The sequence below is a fragment of the Anthonomus grandis genome, chromosome 2 (genome assembly GCF_022605725.1).
Source record: "Anthonomus grandis grandis chromosome 2, icAntGran1.3, whole genome shotgun sequence".
In the NCBI taxonomy this organism is placed as follows: domain Eukaryota; kingdom Metazoa; phylum Arthropoda; class Insecta; order Coleoptera; family Curculionidae; genus Anthonomus; species Anthonomus grandis.
Genome location: NC_065547.1, coordinates 30,005,836 through 30,029,469, shown reverse-complemented (window position 1 = coordinate 30,029,469; position 23,634 = coordinate 30,005,836). Strand labels below are relative to the sequence as shown.

The 23,634-nt window shown below is 33.7% G+C and overlaps 2 protein-coding genes across 6 annotated transcripts in view; one reads left to right on the top strand and one right to left on the bottom strand.

Annotated features, from left to right (window-relative positions):
• Window positions 1-2,349, bottom strand: part of LOC126750738 (N-acylneuraminate-9-phosphatase) — a 97,634-nt gene extending 95,285 nt beyond the window's left edge. For all 3 annotated transcript variants that reach the window (XM_050460451.1, XM_050460454.1, XM_050460452.1), the window contains exon 1: window positions 2,202-2,349. In XM_050460451.1, coding sequence (XP_050316408.1) covers window positions 2,202-2,282 — 81 coding nt within the window. In that variant the 5' untranslated portion in view covers window positions 2,283-2,349. The remainder of the gene's footprint in view (window positions 1-2,201) is intronic.
• The window catches only part of LOC126750736 (patj homolog), an 86,552-nt gene continuing 65,147 nt past the window's right edge, over window positions 2,230-23,634 (top strand). Inside the window, exons 1-4 of one of the 3 annotated variants that reach the window (XM_050460448.1) lie at window positions 9,371-9,789; window positions 9,856-10,132; window positions 10,195-10,374; window positions 10,427-10,652. The gene's annotated coding sequence lies outside the window, so the exon portion shown is untranslated. Of the gene's footprint in view, window positions 2,377-9,370; window positions 9,790-9,855; window positions 10,375-10,426; window positions 10,653-23,634 lie in introns of those variants that run through there. The other 2 variants (XM_050460447.1, XM_050460449.1) reach the window with 2 other exon arrangements.

The window sequence follows — 23,634 nt, the reverse complement described above, 5'->3', positions numbered from 1 at the left end:
ATTTTCATTATTAATACCTAACTTCGGACATTGCTCTGTGTGTTCAGAAAAACTGGGCAGCTTAAATACCATTTTAAAAAGTTTACCTGACCTAATGGCTACCCCTACAGTAATACTGTTTTCAGTAACAAATTTTGCCTCTTTGGCATCAGAAATTAAAGATAAACCTCTATCTAGAGCTTTCCCTTGTGAAAACAAATTAACTTTAAGTTTGGGTACATAAAGAACATCACACAATGTCACAGAGTGAAAATTGTTACCATTATAAGCATTGATACAAATTTTACCTTGTCCTTCCGCTAGTAGAGTTGTCCCATCACCAATTTTTATATACCTGGCAGCCTCAAGTTTTGCATAACTACAAAACAACTCCATGTCCTTGCACATATGCTGTGATGCGCCACTGTCCATGAACCATTCGACATCTACTTGGGATTGTACCATACTGGACACTGTAATGAGGGCGTAGTTCCCATTTCCTCTTGATGACCCCTCGGATGACCCATTTCTGTCTCTGTTATCCTTATTTTTCTTGGCAAAACAGTCCTTGATTAAGTGTCCCCTTCTTTTGCAGTAGCTGCACTCTACATTCCTGCATTCCCGCTTGAAATGACCAGGCTTTCCACAAGAAAAACATTTTTTCATGTTTTTGTTTACATTTTTGTCACCATTTGACACTTGACGCTGATGTGGGTTTGACCTCTGTGCAAGAGATTGACATGAAAGAAGTGCAACAGACTCCTCTTCATGTTTTTCGAGCCTCTCTTCTTCAATTAACAAACGAGCAGTCAAATTGTTCAAGGTTTGATTCTCCAGGGCAACACTTTCCCAGGCAGACCTAAAATGGCGAAACTTCTCGGGCAGAGACATAATAATTTTGGTCATTACCATTTTCTCTGGTATGTCCTCCCCCATCTGTATCAGCTTAGCCCTGATATTGCTAATTTTACTCACAAAGCCATTCACATTCTCATTTTGAAACCTTGCATTATAGAATTGCTCATTTAAAAGGTGTGCACTAACCTCAGATTTTCTCTCGAAAATGCTCTCCAATTTATCCCACATATTCTTGGCTGTTTCACACTGCATGACATGAGAAATTATATTATCCTCCATCCTAGTGACAAGCGATTCTTGGGCGCGTGCATCTTTGACTTTCCACTTCGCAATTTTCTCATTATCCTCGGTAGGCCTCTGTTCAATTCCAACAGTAATGTCATACAGACCTTTTGCCATCAGTACTACCTTGATCTGGAACCGCCAAACATTCCAGTTTGTGCCATTTAATTTCATAACAGTGGTGGCCTCCATTTTCTTTGTCTTCAGTTTTCACTATGGTTTGGAACACACACAAAATCCTTCAGATTACTACCACAATATAATGCCTGGGCCCATAACCTGTGGTTGTGGAAGTTTGTGGTAGTAATAAAACTAATAATCTTCAGATAGTGAAACGGTTTATTAACTAAATGATAAAATAATCGTTAGAACAAAGAAAATCTCCACATAGAGAGGAAGTAATGAAAACGTGCAAAAAGTAACCTCACAAGTAGAAAAAAGGCGTGCCTAAAGTAAAGGAATTACACATTACACTTTCTGTCAACAGTCAAAAATAAGAGTAGATGTTCTACAAGTAGTAATGTTCTAAGGCTAAGTTCACACTAATTTTGATTGCAACATCACATTCCGGACATGGGTTCCTATACTCAAATGGATTCTACTGTTGCACTGAACAACCCCTAGAAGTTTGATCCCATAGTTCTGAAACACACCAATTTTTTTTTGAAAGTCAAAATAGCCTTATCGGTTACACCAACCACGGTTTCCTCAAAATCGCAAATTTTTCTTAAAAATCAAAATAGACCCATTCACATTTTTGTACGCATTTCTTAAAGTTACAATGTTTTCTCTTGTATACTCAGTAATTCACCCTATACACTCCACTAAACAATTTTTACAAAATTATCGATAGTTCCGGCCCATACTACTATAAAAACAAAACCCTAACCAAGCTGTGACGCAAATGAAATGAAATCTGACACATGACGTGCGAAACAGCTGATCGGACAGGGTCGTACCCCCCCACGTGCCAGCATATACCAAATGTATTATTAATGCATAAAAATAATTCATCTCTCACTTTTATAAATAAAATATCGGCTATTAATGTGTGCGTTAAAGGGGACAAAAATAAAATATACCTTTTCGCATGTATGCGCGTCAGCTTTCCGAGTCTCGATCAGAGTGTTGTCCAAATCAAAGAGGATGCACTTGATATCCATATTCTTTTAAAAAATTATTAAGAATTTCAATCGACCACACGCTCGGAGTAATTTTGGTAAACTAAACCAGACACAAAGGATACGGTAAGAAAAGGTAAATATAGAGAGGTTATTTAGATAAAAATAAATGACCGTCGAATTCTTCGAAAGATATGTTTGTCCCTTTAATTACGGTCACTTCTTCCGACCCTGTTTTCAGGCAAAACTGTTCATTGGATGTTACCAATTGTTTACTGTAGATTTTACAGAAAATAGATGGATTGCACCAATTTGTAATACTACCAAAGTTTACAGAATAATATATATTATACAGGGTGTCCCAGCGAAAACGAAACAGGTATTTTTGGTATAAAAAAAATTTTTTTTACAAAAATCTCGAACACGTCGATTTTATTTTCGAGGGGGACAGCTTTTCCTTACCAAGGCACCCTCATACCAGTAACCCTCTTCGAGGGGGTGGGATCACCCCTAAAATCTTAAATAGAAAGAGGGGTCGTGTGATACCTTATTTTAAAGGTCTTTTAATTCTGAATATAACTGCCAAATTTGAAGTGGCTAAAATTTTTTATCCGGATATGACAGCTTGTCAAAATTGTAGAAACAGCGAAAATGAAAAAGGTATTTTGAACTTTGTTTTGGATAATATTTTTAAAAGAATAAGGAAGTCCTAATTTCAAAGGGGTCACTTATTAATTAAGAGGCCACCTTAATACCTGGAACCCTTTACGAGGGGTTGAAAGCACCCCTTAAATCTTAAATAGAAAAAGGGGTCGTGTCATTCCTTATTTTGAAGGCCTTTTTACTCTGAATTTAAATGGTGACTTCTGAGTGACTGATGGATATCTTGTGGATATAAAAATAGCAAGAAATATCTTTACTGCCAGTAAAAGTGGAGAGATAAGAAATACCTACCCTTTTCCTTTTGTGTCTTTTAAATAAAACAAGTTTATTTAAATTACGTCAATTTATTAAATGTTCAAATTGTGCCCCGCCTACTTCCATGCAGGAATACAGGTTTTGCTCAAAACGATGCCTGACGTTTTGTAGAACTTCAGGTGTTATCATCTGACACTCATTTATAATTCTCTGGTGTAAGTCTTCTAGGGTGTCTGGTTGGATAACCCCTAATGGGGTTAAATCGGGTGACCTAGCTGGCCATTCCATAAAAGGTCCTCTCGTTCCAATCCAACGATCAGGCAATATCTCATCAAGTTATTGCCTCACACCAGTAGCATAATGTGGAGGCGCTCCGTCATGTTGGAAAACGACTTGATCATCATCAGAATGATTTCCGCCTTCCATTATTTCTACTATTCTTGGATATACGGCATTTTCCAAGAGATCTCGGTACATTTCTCCATTCAAATTTCCGGGCAGAAAAAACGGACCAACAATGGAGCCGCCCAAGATTCCCGCCCAAACATTTAACTTCTCAGGGAACTGGGTATGAACTTCACGAAACTGGCCCGGATTTGCATTTGACCAGTAGCGGCAGTTATGACGATTTACGTTGCCATTAAGAAAAAAAGTACATTCATCTGAAAAGCAAATGTTGTAAATAAGACGCGGATTAACAGTTATCATATCACTAAGCGATTCACAAAATTGCACTCGTCTGTCAAAATCGTCCTCATTCAGTTCTTGCACCAGATGAATTTTGTACGCATGGAATTTATTATGCTTAAGTATCCTATGAACACTACTTTTGCTTCCTCCTGTACTCGTCGCCAATTTTCTGACACTTATTCCTGGCTCGGCATAAAGTTGACCTAGGACAGTTATTTGCATTACTTCATTGACAACAACAGCATTTTGAACCTCACGCTTTTTATTTAAGACACTGCCAGATTCCCTAAATTTAGCAACTATTTCTAGAACGTATTTTCTGTTGACTCGTTTTTCTGGATGAAGGTCATTAAATTCTTGTACCGTTCTATTGGCACAATCGTTATGCCGAAAGAAAAACTCTATCATCTCAACCCTCTCTGCAGTAGAATAAACCATTGCTAACAGTGTTTCAACACGTAAAAGACTGGGTAATAATTTAAAACTATTTAAATAAATGCTGCTTTATGAAAAAAGTACCAATGATATTTAGCAAGCTAAATAAATTCTTCAGATACTTCTGTTTGCATTTTATTTGGTATTTTGTTTTTATTTATGATATGCTGATAAGGTGTATTAACAATAATATTAACAATACTAATAAATTTTTAATCATGTTTAAATGATCCAATAAAAAAAATTGTAAGAAAGGGTTTCAGGCATAAAGGTTTATTTAAAGTATTTTTTCCAGAATTTTATTTGGCTTTCATATTCAGAAGAAATCCATCAGTCACTCAGAAGTCACCATTTAAATTTAAAGTGAAAACGCTTTCAACATAAGGTATAACACGATCCCTCTTTCTGTTTAAGATTTAAGGGGTGCTTTCAATCCCTCGTAAAGGATTCCAGGTATTAGGCGGCCTCTTAATTAATAAGTGACCCCTTCGAAAATAGGATTTCCTTGTTCTTTTAAAAATATTATCCAAAAAAGAGTCCGTACTACCTTTTTCATTTTCGCTGTTTCCGCAATTTTGACAAGCTGTTTTATCCAGAGAAATAATTTTAGCCACTTCAAATTTGGCAGTTATATTCAGAATTCAAAGACCTTTAAAATAAGGTATCATACGACCCCTCTTTCCATTTAAGATTTTAGGGGTGATTCCACTCCCTCGAAGGGGGTTGCTGGTATGAGGGTGCCTTGGTAAGGAAAAGTTGTCCCCCTCAAAAATAAAATCGACGTGTCCAAGATTTTTGAAAAAATTTTTTTTTTCATACCGAAAATAGCTCTGTTTCGTTTTCGCTGGGACACCCTGTATATACCGGGTGACAGGAAAAAGGGAACATTTAATAATTTTTTTACTTTAAGATAAACAAATGAAATTTGGTATATCGATAGAATAGTTATAAAAGCATCTTTTGACATGTTCTGTTATTTTTCGTTACTATGTACTTAAGTGACACTAACTTTTTTATTTTAAATGGGACAATTGGTATATTATTACTGGTATATTATTGGTATATTAGTATTTTGATAGAAATTAATAATACCGCATTTGCTACTTTTTCGTTTTATACTCGTAGAAAAAACGATTTTTAATTTATTTTTTTGGTTTTAGATTTTTAAATTTACGAAAAACAACTGAATATATCAAAAGATGCTCTTATAACTGTATTTAAAAAAGGTAATAGGTCCGATATATGTAATTATAGACCTATATCTATAATTTGCAATTTTTGTAAAGTTTTTGAATTTTTAATTCACGATAGAGTTTTTCCGTTAACCAAAAATATTATTATTCCCCAACAGCACGGATTTTTTAAAGGAAGGTCTACGAGCCCAAACATTTTGCTTATAACTCAGAATATTGCTGAGGCAGTTGATAATGGGGAACAGATGGATGTTATATACCTGGATTTTAGCAAGGCTTTCGATCAATTGAATCATAGTTTAATTGTTGATAAGCTTAGTAATTTTGGATTTTCAGCTGTCTCTCTTCAATTGTTTCGCTCATATCTATGTGGTAGAAGTCAGTACGTGGAGTTATACAGCGAAAGGTCAAGCTCCTATGATGTAGTTTCTGGTGTCCCGCAGGGATGTGTGCTTGGACCGCTACTGTTTAACTATTTTATTAACGATATTGGTGATAAATTAGATTGCGATTTTTTACTTTATGCAGACGATATCAAGTTATATAATAAAATAAAAAATCTCGCAGATTGTCGTAGATTGCAGTATAATCTTGACTTGGTAAATGCTTGGTGTGTAGAAAATGATCTAAAGTTGAATGTTTCTAAATGTAATGTTATGACATATACCAACAAATTAAAACCGTTATTATTTAACTACGCTTTAAATACGACTACATTAATACGCACAAATTCTTTTAAAGACTTGGGAGTGTACTTTGATACCAAACTGTCTTTCTCATACCATATTGACACAGTAGTCTCAGAAGCGTCAAAATCATATGGATTTATTTATAGAAGCACTAAGGATTTCAGAAATCCAGATGCCATAAAAACATTATATTTTGCATATGTACGATCGCGATTGGAATATGCTTCGGTGATATGGTCGCCGGCTTATAATGTACACATTAACAATCTAGAGCAAGTGCAAAGGCGCTTTTTAAAATACTTATGTTTTAAGTGTGATAATGTATACCCACCTCAGGGTTTTCCACATGATGATCTGCTCCAACGTTTTAATATTTGTTCCCTAGAAACTCGACGAACCTTTTCTGCTCTTATGACATTGCATAAATTACTTAATTATCTAATCGATAGTCCGCCATTAGTGTCAAAATTATATTTTTTTGTGCCTCGTCTCAATAATAGACATCATACCACGTTTCATCTCCCTACTCCTAGAACAAATCTACTTAAATTTTCACCAATTTATACCATGTGTAGTATTTACAATAATGATGCTCATTTTGACATTTTCAATATTACAAAGGAAGCCTTATGTCGCTCACTTGAACACTAAGCCACAAGTAACCTGAGTTTGTATTAAGCTATTTTTTGTAAATAATATAGCCATTTCCGTTAATAAAAATTGAGGTTTATAGTCAACACATTAGGTTTTGATCGCTTTTGTTACTTATTTTCTATGCCTCTTATTACTTTTTATGCAATATTTTAGTTAGTTTTAGTTAGCTTAGAAGATTTTTGTAACAAGTTATATATACATTTTTCTTAGTTAGCATAAGTTATATTTATGTATTTAAAGGTCTTTCCTGCCTTGTAGATGGGTATTTATTTACCTGTAAGGCTTGTATTGTAAAATAAAATAAAATAAAAAAATAAAATAACAATCCTATCAATAAACCAAATTTCATTTGTTTATCTTGAAAAGTAAAATAGTTATTAAGTGTTCCCTTTTTCTTGTGTCACCCGGTATATATATGTTCTGTAAACTTTGATACTACTACGACTATTATTATACAGTAATTTTGTTTAGTTTTCCTTCCCCCCCAATTCCTACTAGTCAAATTGAGAGTTGTTAATGTCAAGAAGGCACATGGAGGCAAAAGAGTGAACCAAAAAGAGTGTCTTGTGGTACCTCATTTTAAAGGTCTTAATGTGTATTTGAGAACCTTAAAGGTCAATAGCTTTCGAAATGCCGGTATACCAAGTAATTATCGTCTTTATAAGTTTTTTAAATTAAATTTTGGAAGCATTGTATTGGTCGTAACATTAAGAGCCGAAAGGTGATTTTTTATACATCTATCATACCATAGTCCGATGATCCGACACATGACATAGTGTTTAACTATTTTGTTTGTGTTATATAAAAAATTGGTAAATTTCCTCTTGTTTTAGATATTTACACTTTATTATTTATAAATGATTTTTTGTTGATTGTTTGCATAAAACTTGTAGAATAATATAATATGGATCGCTATAGAAAAGTAGAAAGAACATTTTATTAAGGACCATTTCTAATAATTATTAAATTTTATTAAGTACAAAATAAAAAGATTTTAGCTTTAGAGACGCAGCTATGGCGAAAAAATGTATAGCTTTTATCTCTTCTTTTATTGAAAACAAAAAATTATTGTGGAAAATATAACCAATTACTTAATGAGATGAAACTGTCTGAAACAGAAAAAATATTTTAATTATTTATACCTCTTGATAAATTATTAAAAATGTATTAATTGGATGGAGGGTCAAATAAAACTCGGGTCTTAAATTTTAACATTGCCGACGTTTCGGGTTATATTAAGCCATTCGCAGGGCGCTATAATGGATTTAAATAGGGCCGATTAAAATTATAAATGTTTAAGCGTTTAAATACATATCATACTTTATACAGATACACTTAAAACAGTTGCACCACATAAACGAAAATGATTGAAAGAAAAAGGATCAAAATCAAAGCTCAAAACAAATTTATAATAAAAAAACTTAAAAAGATTAAAAAAGATAATATAGTATTTTGTTTTTACATAAAAAGTACAAATCTATTGTTAATAAACATTCAATGTACAGGGTGTCCCATTAAGAATGTTCCTCGGCTGTATCTCAGGCCGCAATAATCGTAGAGCGTTGCAAAAAAAAATTAGTTTAAAAGTGGCCCAAAAAAAAATAGCTGGAAAATATTTTGAAGTTCATTGGTCAACACTAGAGGGCGTTCTAGCTACTTAAAAACTTTAAAGTCTATTATTTCCAAAAAACCTTTAATAACTTGCATCCCAAAATATTATCGAAATAATCTACAAAGTATTCCTGACAAAAATGTTTTGACAACCGTTTTTGTCAAATGTCAAATAAAGTGGTGGGAAGAGTTTCTATCTTAAATGAGAAAAATGGTAAAAAGTAGGCTTTGGCTGCACCGATTTTTTTAAAACAACTTTTATTTAAAAGCTCTTTTATTCCTTTATTTTTCTACCAAAAAGATATTATTGGAAAATTTTCCTAAAACCCGCTAGGGGGCGTCTACTTCTAACTTACGCTATTCGACTGATTATTTTAAGAAATTCAAATGCAACCATGTGTGTTTTTTTACGGTATTAAGAGCGGAGAACAAAGCTTAATAATTTAGTAAAAACCGCATTTAGATATCACGTCTCTAACTAAAGTTACAAAAAAAAAATGTGTTCATTAGAAAGTGAAAACATCAAATATGGTCGTTAAGTTCTATTTACCAGCCGGGTTAAAAAAAACTGGTGTCTAAATGAATCTTTGTGTAGAGAAACCATCTTGGTATACCAGCTTTTTAGAAATTCCGGAAGGTGGAATAAATCTATTCAGTATGGGAAAACTATGCATAGGAAGGTTTTAAATTTTTGGACAACGTAGCAACAAATAATACTACATGATGTGCTAAAATAAGTTAAAGGAATAATATTGAAAAAAATACAGCAACATATTAGTTGTGTTCATAAAGGAACTAAAAATTAAAGTTTATATAAGATATCGGTTAGCAGTTTATTCGAGTATAAATAAATAGGTAATTAAATTATGCCAATTTTAATAATAAGTTGGCTTTGCATTTGTTTAAAAAACAAAAAGGCCGGTGACAACTCTGTGACAGCTGCTTAAAAGTTTTCGGTGGTCCTATAAATTTAGTTATTTATTTATTTGGATCAGAGTTTATTCTTTGACTTTAATTTAAAATGCGTCTGTCTTTGCAAGAGTCGGTAAATGTTATCAAAATTTTTTATGAATGTTTTGAAAATGCTACTATAGCTGCAAGGCTGTATGCTCAACGTTTTCCTCAAAACCGGCGTCTGAGTAGAGGCATATTTTTTCGTTTGGCCCGTCGTTTTCGGACAACAGGTAGTGTAGTCCATCCGACCTACCGTAGACAAGGTCGCAGGAGAACGGAGGAAAACATAATAAATTGTTGATACATAGGCAATGTAGAATTTGATCCGTACTTAAGCATCAGAACTATTTCAGGCGATTTAGGCATACCTCGTTCTGTAATTCACAGAATTTTGCAGGAACACAGGTATAACACAATTTTTCAAAAATAAGTGCCTAGATACTTACTTAATTTTATTTTTTTTGCATATAGCTTTCATCCATTCAATATAGTACTCCACTAGGCATTAAATCAAGAAGACTATGATAGAAGACTAGATTATTGTCATTGGATGGAGAATATGTTGCTAGAAAATCCAAATTTTCTCAACGAAATTTTATGGACAGACGAAGCAACGTTCAATAGTGACGGAGGAGTTAACAGACATAATATGCACTATTAGTCTGAAACTAACCCTCGTTGGATGCGCGAGATCCAGCATCAGGGAAGGTGGAGTGTTAATGTCTGGTGCAGTGTAATAGGATCTCAGGTTATAGGTCCATTTTTATTTGATGAGAGCCTAACTGGAGAACGATATCTTGGATTTTTAAGAAATGAGCTCCCAGCATTATTAGAAGAGGTGCCTCTGGTTATAAGAGCCAACATGTTTTTACAACATGACGGATGCCCGGCTTATTTCGTGATACAAGTGCGAACTTTCGCGAAGTTCCTTAATCAGCGGTACCCTGATCGGTGGATTGGCAGAGATAGCTTTTTCCCTTGGCCGGCAAGGTAATTTTATCGTTATAGAAATTTTGTTAGATTACATTGCATATATTTGCAGATCGCCAGATTTAACCTGCCTTGACTTTTATTTATGGGGTAGAATAAAAGCCATTGTATTTTCTTCGATTCCTACCAATAGAGAAAATATGAAACAGCGAATAAGGGGCGCTATTCGGAGTTTACCAGCCGCAGAAATAGAGGCAGCCGTGGAATCAACCCGACGAAGAATTCAAAATTGTATAGAACAAGACGGACGACAATTCGAACACCTCGGCAGGCATTAGGTTAGTGTAGGAATTAAAATAATATTATTTTTTATTCCATTTAGAATAAGCAAGATTTTTATCTTTTTTCAGTTTAATCGGTACCAAGTGCCAAAACTATCAAAATATTTTTGTCGTGTTACAATGATGCGTTGACGTTGATAAATATTTAAAACGTTCCTATGCATAGTTTTCCTAGTTTTCCCATAAACATTTATTTATTACCTGATTTATTACCAATGAAACTTCCTGTATAAAGAAGTCTATAAATAAACGCCACCTTCCGGAATTTCTAAAAAGCTGGTATACCAAGATTGTTTCTCTACACAAAGATTCATTTAGACCAGTTTTTTTTAACCCGGCTGGTAAATAGAACTTAACGACCATGTTTGATGTTTTCACTTTCTATACTCTATTTCAGAAGTGTGTAGAGCAATAAAACCTCATTAGGTATGCAAAAGTGGTACCTGGTGATCCACCAATATTTTATGCCACTACCTTTTCCCTTTGTAATGAACACATTTTTTTTTGTAACTTTAGTTAGGGACGTGATATCAAAATGCGGTTTTTACTAAATGATTAAGCTTTGTTCTCCGCTCTTAATACCGTAAAAAAACACACATGGTTGCATTTGAGTTTCTTAAAATAATCAGTCGAATAGCGTAAGTTAGAAGTAGACGCCGCCTAGCGGGTTTTAGGAAAATTTTCCAATAATATCTTTTTGGTAGAAAAATAAAGAAATAAAAGAGCTTTTAAATAAAAGTTGTTTTAAAAAAATCGGTGCAGCCAAAGCCTACTTTTTACCATTTTTCTCATTTAAGATAGAAACTCTACCCACCACTTTATTTGACATTTGACAGAAATGGTTGTCAAAACATTTTTGTCAGGAATACTTTGTAGATTATTTCGATAATATTTTGGGATGCAAGTTATTAAAGGTTTTTTGGAAAAAATAGACTTTAAAGTTTTTAAGTAGCTAGAACGCCCTCTGGCGGTTGACCAATGAACTTCAAAATATTATCCAGCTATTTTTTTTTGGGCTACTTTTATACTAATTTTTTTTTTCAACGCTCTACGATTATTGGGGCCTGAGATACAGCCGAGGAACATTCTTAATGGGACACCCTGTACATAATAAAAGTGAAGTGTAAAATAAAAAAAAATATTTTTTTATTATAAACAATGATCTTTGTGAATAAATATGGAACTAAGAAATGATTTAATTATAATAACATTTTACTGTCTTCAATCTTGGTTTCGAGCGATACGATATATGATTTTTTTGTTTGACTGATAACACAAGTAATGAATAAGATATGTATGATGATTTTATGTATTTCGATTACTGGGGATATCAAAGATTTACATTTTAGCTAATAATTTGATTGTTTATCCAATATTTTTACATCTTTGCTGTACTATTATCTCGGCATGTTTAGCAAGAGCTGTCTTTAGTATTAAAGATTTTCTAGTCTGACATATCTTTTATGTTCTATAATTTTTCCTAAAGCTAAGATCTTTCACCGAATGATTTCTTTTTGTGGGGTCATTTAAAAAGTGTCATTTATAAAAGTGTAAAATTTGAGAATCTTAACCAGTTACAAAACGCTATTTCGTTAGAATGTAATAAAATTTCCCAATATCAACTTAGTAACGCTAGAAATGAATTTTATGATCGGTTAGGATATTGTTTAGCTGTTAATGGGGGGTTGTTTGAACATTTGATTAATTGATGTTTTTATGTAATTCTCTATTATTTTAAAAAAGTTATTGTATTTTATTTTATTTTATTTTTCCACACTTAGTAAAATATTAAGAGTTCTTTTCTCTCTTTTTTCGGATCTATTTTCAATCTTCTGAGTTAAACATTTACAATTATTTATTGCAATGTCTTTGGACTCGAATTTACTAACAATATGTTTAATGGTTGAAATGGACCAGATAGGCTTGATGGGAAAATAAATTGAAAATATTTCAGATACTGCTATTGGTTTAATAAAATTCTAAGTATGATAAAATTACTTTTTTAATAATCGATAATAATAATTGTTATTGGTTTAACTTCATCGTTATATTAAATAAAAGTTAAGATAAAAAATTAATGTTAACGTGTCTTACTTTGGATGTATGGTTGTGAGATGGATAAAACGAAAAAAAAAACATTTCTTGTATTCGGCTGTACGTCAGATTTGACAAAGACTTATAATAAATTGTTTGCTGGTGGCTGGTGTCTGGTTTGACCTGAACCGAAAATTTGGTAATTTAGCAATTACATTTAATTGAATAATTCAAGATTCGCTTATTAAAATTGTTTGAAATTTTGCACGAGGGTTTGCCAAATTGGTCTCTTCAAAAATGTACGGGGAAGCCAATAATTGATCCCCTTAAAAATTACATGGGATTTCTTATGTTCCGCTCGGCGAATAGGAAATCTCAGATAAAGCTTTCGTTCTGGCATTTGTACGAAACCCTACTGTCTTCCTTCGATATATTTATTAAGTTACATTCGTTGGTAACAGATTCAATTTTGCCAGTTCTTGAGTCTCTATTTTTTCTTAAAAATTGAAATAACCTCATTGACATGTTTTTAGTGAATACACTGGCGCAAAAATGCGCTGTGTAGCGCCAGTACTAAGAAGGTGTCTGTGGATATTTTTCTTAAAGATTTAAAGTTCTGCAAGTTGTAAGGTTCGGAAGACGTGGTACTCTTTTTCAGCTAATTTTTTAAATTTAATTTTGAAATATTTGGGTTAACTGTCGGAGTATTACGTATGACTTATCTTAGAAGCCACCAATTTAGTAGATCTTAGACTCCATGGATGGAGATTTTCTGATTCCCCGTTTTTTCGGAGATTTTCTGTGAAGCGAGATAAATCGTGGCGAGCATCACTATACTTTAGCATTCATTTCCCATAATCGTCTTACTCATATCTGTCTAAGAAGCTTATTTGGATTTTCAAGGACCTATAAAAAACGGAATACGAACTTAATGTTATTCTCCTCTAAAGATAGTACTAGAGGCCATTCTTCGATGATGTTAGGAATCTAACCTCTGCGGTAGGCCTCTGCAACGTACAGAATAGAGGCGTTTGATCAGGCGTAAGTGTCTAAGTTTCGACAGAATCAAAAGCCATTTGGTAGTCGACAAAGGCTAAATGGAGTGCTATGATATACTCTGAGGTATTTTCCAATAAGAGTACGAAGTGTCTGTAGGCGGTTGATAGTGCTGAACCACTTACGGAATCCAGCTTGTTTATTCTTGTGTTAGATAGTCCAATTATTTAAGATAACTAATAATTCAAGGCAATTCCTGTTATAATGGCAGAATAAAATGATTATAGATCACTTAGCTTAAAGAGCCTTCTGAGGTCCTAAAAGGCTCAGATATGAACTCTCTTGTAAATAAGAGCATAACTGAAGAGCCGAAGATCTCCAATGGGTATTCAGTTAGATTGTACAAGCTTCTCCACCAGGTTAAGATTTCATAGAGCCAGCATTCCGTGTGTTCATTGGCACTTTCAGATGTCGGCTTCACGACTGATAATCATAAATTAATACTTTTAGTCATTTATTGCTAATGAGTGGGAGACTTTACCAGTTATGCTGCAAACCCAGATTCCAAGTTCCAACTCGTACCTCGATCCCCCTTCATCCCTCGCGTTCCCCTTTGCACAAATCACTAGACTACTAGATAGAGAGTCCAACGGTTGGAACCTTTGGTGTGACACTCAAATTACGAGACAGTTTTAACACTAATTAAACCTCTTTATTTTACTCTCTTGAGAGTAAAATAAAGGGGGCGAAAAGGCCAATTTTCTGCTTAAGACAATTGAGGGGCTGAATTTTTCATCTTATCCGGAAATGTTAAAGGCATTTCTGTCTTTCAAGCATTTTATATAATCTTCAAGTTTTTGGAGTACATTTTTTTCTTCTAGATATTTGAAAAGATTTTTTCTTTTATCCAAGGCTTTGGAAGACGTTTGCTGTCTTTCACTCTTCTGAGCTAATTTTTCATTTTAATCTAGACCTTCGGACTTCTTTTAAGTCTTTCAATGATTCGCAATAATTGTTCTTACTTTCCAAATTTTTTGATGTATCTCAGATATTTGACAACATTTTTCTATTTCTCCCAGGCATTTTAAGTAATTTATCACCATTTTATTCCAGGCTTTCTGATTCATCTTTTAAGTCTTTTAAGGATTTGCAATAATTTTTAATTCTTTACAAGTTGTTGAGGTATTTTGTGATGTCTCCTAGGCCTTTGGTATCATTTTTTCAAGCATTTGACACCATTTTTCTATGTCTCCCAGGCAATATAAATAATTTTTCATCTTGTCTGTCAGTTTTAAAGGCATTTACTCTCTTCCAGGCATTTAAAGTCATTTTACACTTTATTTCAGTTGTTTTTAATTCTTCTATTACTTTTATAGAAACAACCATAAAAGATTTTAAAAACTATAATTGTGATGGTATAAATTCTTCATGAAATTACTTAGGGATGTTCCGAATAAAGTGAAAATCAAAAGTTTATTGAAAAGCAAATTTGCTGTATAATTTACAAAGAATTCCTAAATTTACAATAAACATATAACTAACAATTACAAGTGTACTTAGAGGTACAGAAGAAATAAAATTAAATTAACCTAGATATATATGCACGCAAATTACAAGTCATCAGGGTTCAGCAACATAGGTATAGATAGGTCAAAAAATGCTGTGAAAGAATAATTAGCAAATCTCAATAAAACTTTTCTAATGACAATATCAAATTTTCGTCTATTCAAGTTGCGAATCCTTAAAGGCAATAAATTATACATGAGCTTTCCCTAGTGAAAAATAGTATTTCTACTTAAAGTGCTCTGAGACTGAGGTACCTGAGCGTTTTGTCTAGAATGTGTTTGGTAATTATGTATATTAGCCCTTTGTTGGAAGGTATTAGAATGACAGTAACGAAATGTTTCAAACAAAATAAGATCATATAGAATTAGTATTTTGTAGTGTTGAAACAGAGGCTTACAGTGGTCCCTATAGTCTGCACATGATAAGACCCTAACAGCTCTCTTCTGCAGATGAAACAGAGAATGTAACTTAGTAGCAGTACAGTAACTAAAGAACAGGATGCCATACCTTAGGTGAGATTCAAAAAAAGGATATTCATACTTTCTTGAGATATTTTGAATATTCTTAGAGAGTATCCCAACAACATTCTTACTATTTCTTTTCCTCAATAAGGGGATATGAGAACACCTTAAGATAAAATACCATAAAACTAAAGATTTTAATTTTTCTGATCCTCGAAACACCCAAAAAAACATTTTCATTCAAAATGATTAAACGACCGTCACCCACAAAATGCTTTCATAATCTCCATAAGAGCCTTATTGGTCTAAAGATGACCCGTGGCTCAGAATATTGTCTACCGAGCTTAATAAAACGATGACGGTTACACGAGTCCCTCAGGAAGGGATTACTCTCTCCCATCTCTGTGGAGTCGAGTAGTCGATGGTCTAATCATTTAGTTAAACGGTGAAGGCAAGCCTAGCCAGAATCAGGGTGCACACACAGACTTTGGTCCATTGTGCTCCAGAACTACTATAAGTTGTTAATTGATTTGTACTTTTTGGGAAATAAATGCTTTTTTGATTTGATTTTTGATTTTGAAGTCAGGCCTGCGCTGATAGACCACAGTGCCTCATTAGCTTTTCCAGAGTTATTGATGTGGTAACCCTTGGTGCTTTGGTAAGGTACACATAATTCGGATCACACCCTAAGGAAAACAATTGTCGATAGATGGCGGTATATAAGATATTAAGATGCTGTTCACTTTGGTAAAGGAAAACATGAAATCTTTGAAAAAGTCACAAATTCCCGAAAAATGAAAAGTTAAAAAAATAAAAGTATAATTTTTTTTGGCTCAAACTTCATTGAAATTTATAATTTTACAAATGACGTCATAAAGTAATGTTATTTGGCACACCGTTTTCTAGTGTAATGTGTACTGTTGCCAACTTCTAATACCAAAGAAAAATATTACACAATTTTAATAAATTGTTCACGTAATATTTTATAAAAAAACTGCCGTTCCTACGTTGTAAACATGTTGTGGTTGAAAAAGCCGTGATTTATTAAAATAATTTCGTGAGACACGCAAACAGAGGGTGGAAATCGATATTTTCCCATTTATAATATTCAACAATAAACCGCTTTTTAATGAAAAAAAAAAAGCTTTTTTGGGGTAAAAATATTTTTTTTATCAAAATTTCACGTCATCGCGTTTGATACAGTGCGTTTGTTATAATTACCCTCTTCGCTCATCAGTTCTTAAAGCATTTTTTAACGCCTGAAATTAAAATGACAATGCACCATGGAGGAAGGAGCTGTCCAAAAGGTACAGTCTAAACAAACGTGAACGAAGACATTCGCGTTCATCTTTCGTCTCGCATCTTTAAACTAAATTTTTGTTGGAGGGGTTGTAATATTTTTTTCCAGCCACTTTTTCCCAAGGTTGGGAATTTGAAAGAATTGATAAGAGAGAGCTATCTGTATAGCCCTACACACAAAATTTAGGCAAATTTTGTGATAAACTCTACTGGAAGGTGAAAAATCCTCCATACCCACCTCTCCTGCTTCATTCCTTGAATTGTAAAATTGGTGTGTAAAAAGGTGCCTTGAGACGTTTTATTATATGAGATATTTTTCCAATTTGATTGAGACCAGATCAAAAGCCTTCTTGAAGAGGACATTAACAGTATTTCTTAGATGGGATTATAAATTCGAAGCACAGGGTAATTTTCGGTACGAGATATCTTACTAACCTTAGCTAGCATGGAACGCTTCTCCTGCAGATATATTCTCAGAGATTTATTCTGAATAAGCTTGATTTTGTTCGAATAAACTCATTATTTTTTTGCTAGTAAGTGAAACATAAAAATTATTTTTGATTTTGCTAGTAAGTATAAAAGTGGAAGGGTGAGTACTTCATTAAGCGCCATAGATCATATTGACATCAATTACTGCTTTGCTCTTATTATTTTTGCATCATAGCCAATCAGCTGTTGTCAATCCATTTTTGAACTCTTTCTCAAGCCAATTCTTAATGTTGCTGAGAAATTAATTGACGCTCTCAATTTTTCATCAGGTTTGAGTTCAAGTTTAATGCTCTCTATCTTGATATATCTTCGATGGTTTGATTGTCATTGGGAATAAAATAATATAAGTTTCCTGTTGGGTGTCACCTCAGAACACTGAACATTTTTATTAAATGTGGTAAGGCATACGAAGTTTGAAGGAGGAAGTAATTCAGAAAAACCTGTTCGATATTCTCTACGTCCGGAGGAACAGTATAGGAAAGCGTTTAGCTGTCATCATAGTGAAATTAATTAACTTTCGTCTCGCAAACTGCTCCATGAACTAAATGTTCATAAGACGGGTTTTAATAGTTTTTCTAAGCCGCTTTTTCCCATAATCGATTGGACCATTGTTCCCATATTTCATCTTTGAAGCTTGGGCGGAAATTATAAGAGAGGGATATCTGTATTCGGATTATTTCATTAGGTAGTCTCTGTGGTAAACGTCACTGGTAGGTGAGAAAACTGCCACACCCACCATTCCTATTTCATCCCTTGTACAGTACTGTCAACAGTCTGTAAAAATGTAGGTATCATGAAGCTATTTATCATGCAGATTGCAGAAGGCTCTGTAATCGTTCAATATTGCTGTTCTCTTTTTTGTGGGGTAGCTTGATAGTATGAGAGTACAGAATGTCTCACGAATTTTTTCAATTTGTTTGAAACCAGGTCAAAAGCTTGCTCCAAGAGGACATTAGCAGGATTTCTTAGATCAGATTATGAATTCGAAGCACACGGCGATTTTGGATACGAGATATTTCTCGTGAGACATCCTCCAGAGACATCCTCAGTGCTTTACTCTGAATGAGTTCAAGGGTATTCAGTAATTCTTTTTTAGTGTTGCAGATTAAAGTATTTTCATAATACAGGAGATAAAAAACTTTAAACTCTATAAAAATTATTTAAAGTGCAAAGGTGAGTACCCCATTAAGGGCCACAGAGCATATTGACATTTCTGCTTAACTCTTAATTTAGCAGAGTATAAATGTAAAAATAGAAATGCAAAACTTATACATACTACAGAATATACAATTAAAACAAGAGTCAACACTACCATCCCTCTGCCATAATTTAGAGTGTAAGTTCATTAACACTTAGGTATTCTTCAAAATTATAGAAAGCTTTTGTCAATAAATATTTTTGATACAGTTGTTAAATTCTTTTTTTACTCATGTCATCTGCAGTACAGAAGTGCTAAAACTTAGGGCTTTGCTAAAATATTTAAAAATTTTATTCAAACATGCATTATCTCTAGTACTCTCAAGAATATGCTTTGTAAAACCATAACAATATGAAATGTCTAAAAGATCATATTTTTTACTATTATTTATATTAAAATTTACATTAAAATGACCACCTGGACGAGGGTACATAGTTTAAATAATGAGGTCCAAAGACTTAAACTCAGCAGCAGCTACTTCATATAGCATTTTACAGGTTTTTTTCTACCAAATCAGGTCGGCTAACTGCAGTCAGGTAATCCTTGACATAAATTGCTACTTCACCATGGATCCTTTCGCATATGGCATAGTAGGACACCAGTAATATAGACATTTGGGATTTCATCTCTGTAATATCTGTTTTACGCTTAGAGCTTTGTAAAAAGATGCCAGCTTCACCTATTTTGTTTCTTAAGAAATATATGTTCTGAAGCAATATATGTTTATGGAGCCATCTTGCGTCTCCGTTAAAGGTGCCTTTGGTGTTTTGAGTTCTGGATCCCCGTCTGCCTGTTTAGATGACATGAAGCTGGTAATTCATAAAACGGCTTACATATTAAATGGTGACGTACAAATGATTTGAATATTCCACTCGGTCAAAGGTCGGCCTCTATAATAGAGGCTTTACTCTCTGCTGGCACACCAAGTTTAAAGCGTTGTGCTTTAAACTGCAATACTTCTCCTTGACCGTTTTAACTTTGTAAGACTGGTATCAGTCATTAGGGTAATCATTGTTGTTTATTATGGACCTACAGTTTAATGTGGGTTCCGAATCTTGAGTGTTTTGTTTTTGTAAGACAAACACAAACAACCATGCTCATGCCAGGATTCGAACCTGAGACTACACGATCGCATCGTGAACACTTTGCCCACGGTGCTACCAGGATCGGCAACGGATTAGTTCATAAATAAAAAAGACTGTCAAATGTCATTTACGTCAACAAATATTATTTTATTATTTATTGGGAGTGGCTACTGTACTAGTACGATTATCGGAATTTTCTGTCGTGTCTCATTATAGGTAAGTATTTGTTTATTTATATAATCATAATATATGCCCGTCGTGCGACCGTTTAGGGAATGGGATAATAGTTAGGAAATGGGAATTATATGTATACACATCTACACGGGGCACCAGCCGTATGGGTATGCTTGTATATGCGTGTGTACATACAAGCGTACGCCATGTGGATGAAGTCCCCCCAATCTAATATCTTTGACATGCTGGAGGTAGCCCTGTTTTAATCATTAGCTTATAGTTTTGGATATAAGTTCTTATGGTTGCGCTTACTTGCGCCAACGAAACCCAACCCAACCCATCCAACTGAAAAGTGTTCCAGACAAAACCAAAAAATAGTACTGGGGACATAGTGAAACCACTCCCATTTTTTTTAATAAGGTTGTTGTTTTATTTTTCGTGTGTGTAAATTACAAAATATGTAATTATAGGGGTCGAAAGCGATAAAAAATCCTATATATTTACAATTTTAGCTCCCAAAAAGTTCCAAAATTGCCCCAATATATATACTTTTTAATTATAGCAAAATCAAGAGCTAAAAAACCTTGTGCAAGTCGGCAATAATTACATACTTAAAGTTTTGTATTTTCTCCAATCATCCTTACTTTTTTATCAATATTTTGAGCACACTCAACATTCTATGTAAAAATTTTCAAAAAAAAATCGGTTTTTAGACGTTCCTTTAACTTTACCGGACTCTTTTGCTCTTTAAACCAGTCGTTTTGCTGAATTGCCCAACCGTGTTGCTGAGACTCGAATCGAATGACTTTTTCCGCAGCTGTCTCCTACCTCTGTGGGTGTTAATCTGATGACAAGAAATACTGAAATAGGGAGCTCAAGACGGATCTTTTTTTCATTCGTTGCAGGCCTCTTCTCATCTTCAGAGAATGGGGAAGATTTCAAGACATGGCACGAGAAATGTAGCTAAGTCAGGGATGTCTGGACTAACTTAGGTAGTTCATAGATTTTGTTGACTTACAGGAGGATGTTTGTCCCGACAACTATTTATCACTTTTCTGATTGTGCTATTCAATTAATACATTTGTTCTTGTACTGTATTTTTTGGTCCATAGGTTGTTGACAAATCAGCTGATATAAATTATGACAATATCATCAATGTTGTACTTTTAAATGTTTAGGTTTTAAATGATATGGTGGTGGGGTCAGTTTTTGAAATATTGCGGGTGATTTGACTGATATTCTAATTATTTTCAACAAAAAAGGGCTCCTGAATTATCGCGCTCGGTCGCACCGTTTTCTTGTAAAAAAATTAAATCCATACAAGGACCCTTCAAAACATTTTTTGGCACAGTAAGTTCAATATCATTACGATAAATAAATAAATAATTTAAATAAACAATTTACCAATACTTGCCAAATGCTCAAAGTGTTCTCCATACATTTCCACACATTTTCTGCACCTTTTGACCCAAAATGCCTGCATGCGAGAAAAGGCGCCTGGAGCGGATCTCAGAAGTGACTGTTTCTGAACCCAACCCAACTAGATCAACTAGGTCTTGTCTGATGCGTACAGGAGTAATGTATATGAACCGTTTCATGGCGTCCCAGAGAAAAAATATATGCTTGTGCTGCAAGTGCGCTCCTGGAGAAGACAAGTCACCTGCAATACCTCAAAAAGTGGCCTCACCACCTATTATTTAAAACCTAAAAAATTAATTGAAATATCTTAAGACGTTTTTTCTAAAATTCGATTTTTTTTTTAAATTTCGACATCTCGTATTTTAAAAACATCACACTTCTGACCACGTTGACACACTGACACACTTCTGACACTGGTGGCCTATCTTAAACTACTTTACATTTTTGACCAGTTGAATCCTGTATATTGTTTTTCGTTGGTTTTTTACTTTTTGAATTCGCCTTCCGTTTTACCTATGGGTATACAATAAGCAGTAAGACCGAACTGTCAAAACTCTTACAGCAATATAATGTAATAGGAGTGAGAAACCAATCCATGTCCACACTCCACGTACGGATGAATTGGTTATGGTGACATCACACATGCCTATCAAAGTTGTCAATCGCTCAGCCAATCCAACTGTGGAAAGTTCCAACTTTTCATATTTTCATTGTAAATTATTTCTTTTGTACTATCATTTGGATATTTCATGATTTGTTTTATGTAAATTATTTGTATAAATGTGACGTCACAAATATTGAGTCGTTTCTGGCTTATTGTATTGGCACACCTGACCCCGAAGCGGAGAAATCACTAAGGCCCGGTTGTACAAGCAGTGGTTCAACTTAAGTAATTCTACTAAACTGCAGTTCTTCGTTGAACGTAGTTCAGAGGTTCGTGTGTTGTTCCAGTACAAGTTTAGTTAAACTAGGTTCTATTTAAAGTTTGCAATGGCCACATAAAAAAGAAGTTTCCTATTCATTAAAATTAATGTATTTATTTACTTATTTGTTTTTTGTCTGTTGCCGATTATAAGTATTTTTTGAACACAAAAAATACCGTAAATTCCGAAGTGTTGTTTTGTACCGCCTTGCTGCTTGCCAAACCGTTTGGGTCTGCTTATCTGATATGGAGGAAAAAATAAGGACAAGCAATTTCTCTATGAGAGAAGAAAATGTTCTTATTAATTTAGTAAAGAAATACAAAGAAAGCATAGAATGTAAAAAAATGGATCACAACAATAATGAAATTAAAGCACAGGCCTTGGAGAAAATTTGTCAGGAATTTAACAGTGTTCTCGGAGAGCCCCTTAGAACTGTTATATTTGTAAACAATAAGTATGAGAATATGAAAAAAGGGCCAAGCGTCAATTTATAACAATAACTGCAAGCGAGAGTGATATCCATGAAATATTAGGGAGCCAACTTACAGGACCAACATCAAAATATGACATTGATGCTACTTCAGGTTTTTTTTAACTTGTTTTAAATCATTTTCAATCTTAAATATTGTAAAATTTTTTGAATCCTTTGTTATTCAGATTAAAAGCAAAAATGCTGACGTTATTCTATCTAAAATATAAAAGTATTTTTAAAGTCTATAAATAGTGTAATTGAACCAATACAAATCATCATACTTGTCCGTAACAGATTAAATTTATTCAGAAATTCTATCTACTATGAATCTTACAGCTTACTTTTCCAACCTAAATCTAGCCTATTCTTTATCATCCCAAATGTTCAAATGATCCGGTCTATCCCTGTACACCTGTGATGATCTAGGGTGTACAATTTTATTTACTAATGCCAGAAAATGTTCGTCATTTGTAATATCTTCCCAAATAGGATCCATTTTTATATTTATGGTTTGTAAACTAAACCTAGGGTACCTAGAAATTAATAAATTAGCACCTCACTAAACACAATAATTATTGAAAGGCGGTTGTATTTACATAAATAAAAAAAAATTAAAATGATATACTAAATATTAATTTAATCTTAAAAATTTGCTTGAACTCCCTTTGAACGCTCCAAATTGGATGGTCAAGATGAACCGCAGGTTATCGTTTGAACCAACATTGTACAACGGATTAATTCCGCTGAACCGAAGGTCTTTATGAACTGTTGTTGAACGCCCATTGTACAACCGGGCCTAAGGATTTATATATCGTCGTTGAAGTACTAATACCTCGTAAACCCACAAATGACATCTTTCAGGA